Here is a 9,346-nt window from a genome sequence, read left to right on the forward strand (position 1 = left end):
CACCCTTTTTTTTAGAATACAATCACATGAAATGTAAATCACCCTGAATGCTTCTTATGTACATGGAAAAAATGAAGTAGGGTGACCGCTACAACGAATAAAATATAAATACAATAAAATGCATAAACAACAAAAAAGAGCTAGTGCTAACACATGGGAAAATATAAAGGGTTCATATCTGCTAGAAAACACTCTATAACCGATGTGACATTTAGTGAGCCCAATACTTATCAGAACAATAGACCACAACAGGGTACAGTATCTAAAGAGATAGAGCTATACAAAGTGTTCGAAAATGGGAGTTTATTTGTATTTGCTTTACAACTTAATGACATCAACCTTAAACTATAGTTTTGTCATTTTATTATGAACATGGGGCAGAAATTAAATGAGCCCAAGGAAGGAGGCAAAGAGGATCCATTCTGCTGTTGACTCTAGTCTAGACTCACAGTCACCTGGGTTGACCATCATATCTCTAAACTAATGAGAGCCAAAACGAAGCACTTTTAAAATTGAAATCCAGCTGTCTTTTCCCCACTTGTGTTGTTTTCATCCCTTCTTTGGGTTTTTGGTCCTCTTTGTCTTTGTTAAAGGCATTTATCAGTTGTCAGATGATGGTAAACTATTACAATGCACCCAGCAATGTCCTTAAAATAATACGTAAACTCAAAAGCCAACAGATAAAAATAAAACACACATATATATATACACATACAACAATATCCTCTGTTTCGGAATAAACAATTTCAGAGGACTATATTTCCCAAAATGTCCATATTTTTGCTGCATTGGGTCATGAGTAAATTCTCTTGGACTTCGGTCAATCAACTTACATTTAATGATAATAAAGGTTGGATACTCTAATGATCTCTTGGTGACACTTTAGATAAAGTGTTTTGTGTCCGGTTCGGTTTGAATTAGCAGTGTCCAAATATACAACAAGTCCCGCTTCAGTATACAGCATTATACTGCCTGACTTTCAGACTGAGCTACGGTAAAACAGTAACTTTGTTTAAAATGGCTTTACTTCATTGGACTCTGTTTATTTCATGACTTATTTTATTTTAATAAGGATGTAAATGGATGCCTGCATTTTGAGGGCACACCAACTAACAATGTCTGATGATTTTGATGTGCAAATCTGTGGGATAAATAATAATGATGTAATATATAATATTAAAAATGTTAAAATATGTAAAGTGACTCATTATATCTCTGTTGCCCATGCCCACACATATATTACAGGCTATGTTATCTGAGAGAAAACATTGGAAGACCCTTTGACATTAAGGGTAGGCCTATCAGCCAATTCACATACAGCAGCTTTAGCATGGACCATATTTATTCTTTTCCTTTTAAAGAAATGTTATCATCATATGAGCTCTTCGTCGTCAGAAGATGATATTCAATGGGGATATTGTGACCTCTGATGGTTGAAATGTTTACTGCAATAGTGGAATCAAATATTTGCTAATATTTTTGCCAAATCCACCATAGACTGTTTAAACATGAATTAGCCAGTTTTAGCTCTCCGCGTCATTTGATCAAAATACCAACCTTACATTACAGAGAAAAACGTCGTCGATGGCTGTCGGATTCGATTGATCAAGTCTTCGCAGTGGAGCCTTCCTAGGATTGGCTAGAATGAACCCGCGCCAAAACAACATTCTATGGAGTCGTAGGGGCTGAACGAAGTGTATGAGCTTCGTCAACATTAAAGCACTAAAACATCGATTTATGGTGGCTTCCTGGTTGTATTGAAAAACAAATGGATTCGCAGTCTTATCTCCCAGTACCACCCGGTGTTGGAATGGAAGAGAATTTCCTTTCTCTCGATGACATTTTGCTGTCACATGAAAGGTTGCCTAGTCGGACAGAGTGCCTGTTTCCAAGACTGGGATATTTAGAGAAATCGACAGATTCACAAGACATACAAGAGGTGTGTATATCTATCGTTACTTGTTATTGATCTTGCTGGCCACCGACAAGGGGGCTGGATGGTATAAATTAAGACTTTTTCCATCATTCTTCACCCAGGGCACGAAGATGGAACTCCCACTATGGCTGGCAAAGGGCTTGTATGAGAGGAAGAGGCGAGTGGTCTCCATCGAGCTACCTAAGGTGTACCGGGAAGGCTGGAGGACTGTGTTTAACGCCGACCCCACGGTGGTAGACCTTCACAAGATGGGCCCGTACTTACTATGGCCTGGGTCCCAGATGCTGCACTTGATAGTCCAGAGAACCCAGAAATTGCACAGGCATTGCTGCAGGTAAATGGATTGCATAAATGGTGTCGATAATGCTGAAACAACGTTATTACTTGCATTTTGCTTTTATTAAAAGCTACCATATTGAGTAAGTATGCATCAGTAGGATTATTCCCCTAAGTAATGCTGACAATTGCTTCTGCTTGTAATAAGAAAACAAGTGCCTAGCTTCAGCTCAAAACAATTCTTGAACTTTGCACATGTTAGCAAATGACTGCTGTGACTTGTTTTAATGTCCTTTAGCATTTATTTATATTTTTGCCTCACAAAGCCCTGGCATTTTGGGCTCAAATAAACTAAACATTAGAAACGGCTCTTGGGTTAAGTTTGCTTTCGATCTCTCTAGTCATTGAGGATGCTTTTACATAGACAGGAAACGCAATCACATTATATGATTCATTAGCATGTTAGCTTTAGAAAGTAAAATCTCCAGAGACTGAATGTTTCTCGTAACTTTGGCATGTATTCGAAAAATAGAAAGCGCCAGTGTATGTATAAATGACCAGTAGATGGTGCTGTTTTCACATCAAACTATGTGTCACAAACGAGGTGCCTTAATTAGTTACCATGTACAGGTTCTAATCATGTCACTGTTGGTTGCTTATTTATTAAAATGTTCTTTAATCTCTTGTGTGATTCTGGGATTTAACGTCTCCTCCAGCAAATATTTCTCCCTTTTCACCTTTGTTAATAAGGTGTTTGGTATTAAATGGACTCAGTCCTTTTTTCACCTGCATAATCATCTGCATTGCTTCCCCGACAGACATTTATTGGTCGTTTTCGGCGAACAATGGACTCATCGCAGAACGCCTACAACGAGGACACGTCAGCACTGGTGGACCGGCTGGACAGTCTGGAGAGGGAGCTGTTCAAGATGGGCCAGAGGGGCTTAAACAGCTTCCAGGGCTGGGAGAAGGGCAAGGCCTCGCACCTTACAGCCTCCGCACTGGTTCTGAACTACCGCAAGCGCAAAATGACTGACCTACAAGCCTGAATACTTTTTCCCCGCGGGCAGCCCCAAGTTCCCTCATTGGTTGAAAGTGTTGTGATGCAGAAAGTGACACATTGGCAGAGCAATACATTGAGCAGGGTAAAGGTTGACCTTTGGAAACGGAGATATAGAGACAATGATTGACCTTATATTATAGATATTCCATGCTCTTTGTTTTCCCACATTCAGGAATTCTTCGGAATTCGTCGCTATGGTACAATTCTGAAACATAATGATGGCAGAACGTAATTATACAAGGCCCGTTAACCTAGAATTTGTCTGCAATGTTAAATTATTGAAAGAGTATTAATCAAGGATCATTTGAAATAACCTGACAAAACATTTGAATCGCATAAAATACACTTTAATGTGCTTGTTGGAATGTGAAGCTGCCAACCAACTCTGCTCTGTCCATTCTACAAATTTTTGCCAAGATTCTGTAAATAGTTTTTTATCTTACATGTTTTATTGTTCAAAAATGAATAATACTATTTGCGTAAGTAATGAAATGTGTGCTTTTGAAATAAACAATGTTATTTTGTAAATATGTCTGCAGTTGTACTTTATTCGAACAAATTCGTCCCTTTTCCCCATTAAGAAAGATCTGTTTTGGGCCTTCGGTCCCATCGGTGGTAACAAGGTTGAGCCAGCACTTCACCAGCTTGGTGAGGCTGGCTCTTTATCACCCCTCTTGTAAGCAGTTCAGTGTCCTGTGCTGCAGCCTTAGTCCTTCAATTAAAACTTTAAAAACGTCATGTTGTCTAGTCTGCCAGGCCATTCTCCTGCCTGTGTGGGTGTGATGGCATTTAGCTCCTGATAACAACGAGCGTCACACCATCCAGGGGTGACATTCAGCCATTGTACGTGTGTGTGTGCGTGTGTGTTCCATGAGGGCTACCATCTGTGCTCTATTATGCACAAGGGCGAAGCTGTGTCGCTTCTTGATGACCTCAGCACTAAACCTCCTTATCCGAGAATGTGAAGTAGTCTCAGAGACTTCTAAAGTCTGAGGTTTCCAGACCAAACACAAAAACCATCCACGGAACAGGAGTGACGGCTCCAGTGGCTGTATACTGTGAAACATTGTAGTTAGTTTGAATTGACAGGGCCTTGCTGTTAAATGAACTGTTGAATCTGGGTCATATATAGACAGCTTGTTTTGGTGGATGGAAATCGAATTTATTGCTATGGCCTTGGGCTTTGCTGGATCGATCCTGATTCATCACTTTCTGTGTCGGATAGAAGTCAGTGATTTCACTGAGGGACACGTTTTGCGCTGTATATGAGTGTGTATAGGATGTCTCTTTATTTTCCCCGGTCTTCATGATTAAAGTAAAAATATTGAGAAGGATTTGAAAGACTGAAAGCTCATGTTTTCTGGCAACCTTGGTTGCTTTATCCAAGCCAAGGCTTTTGCTCAAAGCATACAGAAATGTTTGAAACATACCTTCAGAAAGTGAGTGTGAGAGTGTTGTTTCTATTCTGTCTTTCTTCTCTCTGTTATTTAACACAGTCAAAAACTGAAGGTACAGGTTAACCTTTTTCCTATCAGTCGGATCACATTGAAGGCTTAGAGAATTGCTAAAACGTATTTTTAAATTGTTGCTAAATATATAATATAGTGTGTACATCTAGGCTTTATTAAGAATCTTATCAATATAACCCTTTTTCAAATTGTCGTTGCTATGACATTATTGCGGTCTCCTTCATTGGTTTAATGGAGCAATTTTTCAGTAGTTGGGAGTAATTCTATTTGAACATATGGAAATGAAGTTGCCCTGAAAGCATCTCCACAATCAGTAAAGCCAGAGAGATGCCAGATCCGTTTGCCTTATGGAGGGGACCGTTTTACGGCTCACCCCGAACATAGTCCAGTCCGCGGGTGTTTCGGTGTCCAGGTTATCGGAAGCAACTGCAACCATAAACGTGACACACTTTTAAATCTCATCCTTTGCAGGGCTGCTGTGGAAGAGTCTGTAGAGAGCAGTATGAGCCCAGTGTCGCAGGACGGAGCGAGGCAGGGGGCAAGGAACCAGGGAGCACACACGAGACACTAAATTAAGCCTCTGGCTTCTGTCTCCTCCAAGAGCCTGTGACATTTGGTATTTCTTAGGGTATACTACTATGTATACTATGAAATGTTGAGAAGCGCCAGAGGCTTTATGTCTCACAACATCATTCTGTGGTCCCATATACTTCTAGACAGCCTGCCTCTCTCTCTCTCTCTCTCTCTCTCTCTCTCTCTCTCTCTCTCTCTCTCTCTCTCTCTCTCTCTCTCTCTCTCTCTCTCTCTCTCTCTCTCTCTCTCTCTCTCTCTCTCTCTCTCTCTCTCTCTCTCTCTCTCTCTCTCTCTCTCTCTCTCTCTCTCTCTCTCTCTCTCTCTCTCTCTCACACAATCAAACCTAGTATTAGTAAATTAGACATCATAAATTGATTAATTGGTCATTTGTTAACTGTTAATGAACTGATAGTTAATTGTTTGTTAATGGTTTTTTCTACATTAACTAATGGTAATCAATGATTTATTATTGGCAAGTCAAGGCAACTTTATTTATATAGCACTTTTCATACACAAGGCAGACTCAAGGTGCTTCACATATAAACATTTTCATACAATAAAATAAAATAATAGATAAGTAAAAGAAAACATATGCAAAGAAATGAGTAAAATAGGAAGGCAAAGTTAAAAAAGCTTTTTAGAAAAGTGCAATGTATTTAAGATTTAGCAGAAAGCTAAAGCAAACATAAAATACTTCAGTCTTGTTTTAAAGGTGCTCAGAGTTGGGGCAAGTCTTAAATCCTCAGGGAGTTTATTCCAGCTATTTGTTGCATATTAACTAAATCCTGCTTTCCCATGTTTCGTTTTTACTCCGGGGATAATTAACAGATTGGTCTCAGAAGATCTTAGTAGTCTAGAAGGCTTATGTAGTGGAAGCATATCAGTGAAATATTTTGGGCCTATACCATGTAGGGATTTATAGGTTAGCAACATGATTTTAAAATCAATTCTCTGACCTACAGGAAGCCAATGTAACGATTTAAGAATTGATGTATTATGTTCACATTTTTTGGTCTTAAGTGTTAAAACTCTAGCAGCAGCATTCTGAACAAGCTGAAGCTTCCTTAGAGTTTGTTTTTGGGGACCTGTAAGGAGACCATTGCAGTAATCAAGCTTACTAGTGATAAAGGCATGTACAAGTTTTTTTAAGTCTTGTGTGTGTACATGAGCCCTCGTCTTGCTATATTTTTAAGGTGAAAAATATGCAGATTTTGTAACTGATTTGATGTGACTGTCGAACTGTAAATCTGAATCCATGATAACCCCTAGATTTCTGGCTTTGATTGAGGTTTTCAGGGACAGAGAGTGAAGGTGTTGGGTTACTTTAAGCATTTCCGTTTTAGCACCAAATACAATTATCTCTGTTTTGTCCTAATTTAGTTGAAGGAAATTTCAGCACATCCAATCTTTCACTTACTTAATGCACTGGCACATCAGATCTATGGGCCGATAGTCATTTGGTGATAGCGATACATAGATTTGCGTGTCATCAGCATAGCAATGATGGTCAATATTGTTATTTTGCATGATTTGCCCTAGTGGGAGCATGTAGATGTTGAATAAAGAGGGTCCTAAGATTGAACCTTGTGGGACTCCACATGTCACGTTGGTTGATTCTGATGCAAAGTCGGAAATGGAAACAAAGTAGTTCCTATTTTGTAGGTAGGACCTGAACCAATTTAAGACTGTGCCTGAAAGCCCCACCCAGTTTTCTAACCTGTCCAAAAGTATTGTATGGTCTACAGTGTCGAATGCAGCACTTAGTCATAGTAGCACAGTTTTTGCCAGAGTCTGTGTTAAGACGGATGTCGTTTACAACTTTAATAAGTGCGGTTATTGAACCTTATTGTTAAGTCTTACCTATATAGATTTATCTTGCAAACTACAGATAAAGCAGTTGTAGTGTGAGTCTGTGTGGTTCAATAGGCAGTGTATGATATTTTCTCAGCTACTAAAGAGGGCCTATTTTACACTATTCTTAGTAAGAGGCAGGCAGACAAGTGATGCAGAGAATAGACAGCTATCCAGAGGGGACTGATATGCGTCTGACAATGTGACTGCGGTTTAGGTATTTGAACAACATGGTGTTGAAAGAGTTGCTGTGCACCAATTCAATTCTTACAGCATAAAAACATTCTGAAAAGTTTTGTGATAATTATACTGGCTATGTGTATGGGGTAACACTTTTTCTTAGTTGGTAACTGGATTAATTCCTTAAATCCCAGCAAGTTGTGATTCAATTCTGTTTTGTTTTTTTCGCACAAAAGTGTGTGTGTGTGTGTCTGTGTGCGTGTGCGTGTGTGTCTGTGTGTGCGTGCGTGCGTGCGTGCGTGCGTGCGTGTGTGTGTGGTTGGGTTGTGTGTGTGTGTGTGTGTGGGGGGGGGGGGGGGGGGGGGGGGGGGCCTCCCTGGATGGCTCTCTGTTGGCAGAAGGCACACAGTGGTCCTCATGGAGGCGGGCTGGCAGGGGGCTCTGCCAATCACCACAAAGGACTATTAGACCAGACTGACCAATCACAGGATGTTGTGTTCGGTTGCTAACGGTTTTGGCTTTTGACCAGCTGAATGTGTTTTTCGTAAAGCCTGCCAACTGCTACTTATCTATTGGTGGTCCTGTGAAAAACTTCATTGGAATCTTGTTTATATGCGTTATTGTGTCACCAAAACGGTTTAATCAGAATTATTAATGCCATTAGTATGTATTCAATACGGATTGCGGAGCTTAACATTCAACATCGCAGTTTTTACAGTCACCTCCTGTGACTTCTGCCCTAATAAAACTAGAAGTGCTTCACTGTTGATGATTGGGATGGACACATTTGACAGCTTAGACATGTGATATCACTGGTGAAGAATTGACATGACATGGACTCATGAGCTGAGGACGCACATGTGCGTGAAGAAGTGAAGAAGGGTGAGGAATAATGCAATGAGTCACAACCATTACAGATTATATCAGCATATTGAGTGAGTGGAGTGGTGGCCACTTATTTAACTATTTCAATATTGTGATTATTATCCTATCTATATACATATGTGCATCAATAAGTAACACACAAGAGATCTCATTGATCACGTTACTATTCAGTTGGTTATTTTACATTTCTGTTACAACATGGTGACATCTGGCTTTTGTTCTGCCAGGCATTCAGCAGCAAAAAGACATCTGCTTTTCATCAAGATTATATTGAACAGGAAAAATCCATCAACAAAGTCAGACTGGTTAAAACTGATGTTTTGCGGCAGTCTGCTCTCAGATTTGCTGGCATCTTATCATGTTAACATGTCGAGAGAGAGAGAGAGCGAGAGCGTTACAAATTATTAATAATACGGTAGCAGCTAATACTCAAAAACGATGCATTGCTTAAATATCTTGCTATCATTCTCCCCTTTTTGAAGCTGGGGCTTCAGGCAGTCTGTATGCTTTGCTAACTAGGTCATTTGTTCCCCAGAATAAAGATGGAGAGGATGCAGCCAGACACATACTGGGAACATCACAGGGATACAAAGATACACTGGATAAAGCTCTGGGACCAGCCGCCTGCCAAAAATGGAGATAGAAATGAGATAGATTGTCGCACATTGGCACCATGTGGAGCTTATGTTACACATGAAAAGACTACATGTAAATATACACATATAATAATAGTCCAACTGGCGCACGTGTAAGTGTGAAGATGAATGCATGAACTATAATGGAATGAGATATGAAAGGATTATCTCCTATTTTGGGTGTATGTTCTTGCTGCGAGGATGCTTTCTTACACTAAAATGATTGCTTTCGTCACACACCCTTCTAAAGGCATGTCTGTATTCTGTCAAAAACAATTACAGTCCTCTTCAGAGAAAAAATATCCACATTTTTCTCAATGTTCATTCTATTGACTTTTATTTGTCTTCCATTCTGTTTACATCTAATATTTGCCTCTCTCCCCTCTCCTACTCTCGTCCCCACATCTCTTCTCCACACTCTCCCCCGCCCCTCCTCTCCACTCTGCTCTCTGATCTACAGTGTGCTGCATCATTGGTG

The 9,346-nt window shown here is 39.9% G+C and overlaps 2 protein-coding genes across 2 annotated transcripts in view; both read left to right on the top strand.

Moving 5' to 3' along the window:
* Positions 1 to 1,199, top strand: part of znrf1 (zinc and ring finger 1) — a 30,629-nt gene extending 29,430 nt beyond the window's left edge. The window contains exon 5 of the mRNA XM_060061043.1: positions 1 to 1,199. This exon is cut by the window's left edge and continues 2,127 nt beyond it. The gene's annotated coding sequence lies outside the window, so the exon portion shown is untranslated.
* Positions 1,200 to 1,646: 447 nt separating this feature from the next.
* gins3 (GINS complex subunit 3) lies at positions 1,647 to 3,803 on the top strand. The gene is given in 4 exon segments (XM_060061046.1): positions 1,647 to 1,939; positions 2,038 to 2,224; positions 2,227 to 2,270; positions 3,031 to 3,803. Coding segments are annotated over 4 exon segments (633 nt in total). The 5' UTR covers positions 1,647 to 1,768; the 3' UTR covers positions 3,262 to 3,803.
* The last annotated feature ends 5,543 nt before the right edge of the window (positions 3,804 to 9,346 follow it).

The sequence above is a fragment of the Gadus macrocephalus genome, chromosome 9 (assembly GCF_031168955.1).
Source record: "Gadus macrocephalus chromosome 9, ASM3116895v1".
In the NCBI taxonomy this organism is placed as follows: Eukaryota; Metazoa; Chordata; class Actinopteri; order Gadiformes; family Gadidae; genus Gadus; species Gadus macrocephalus.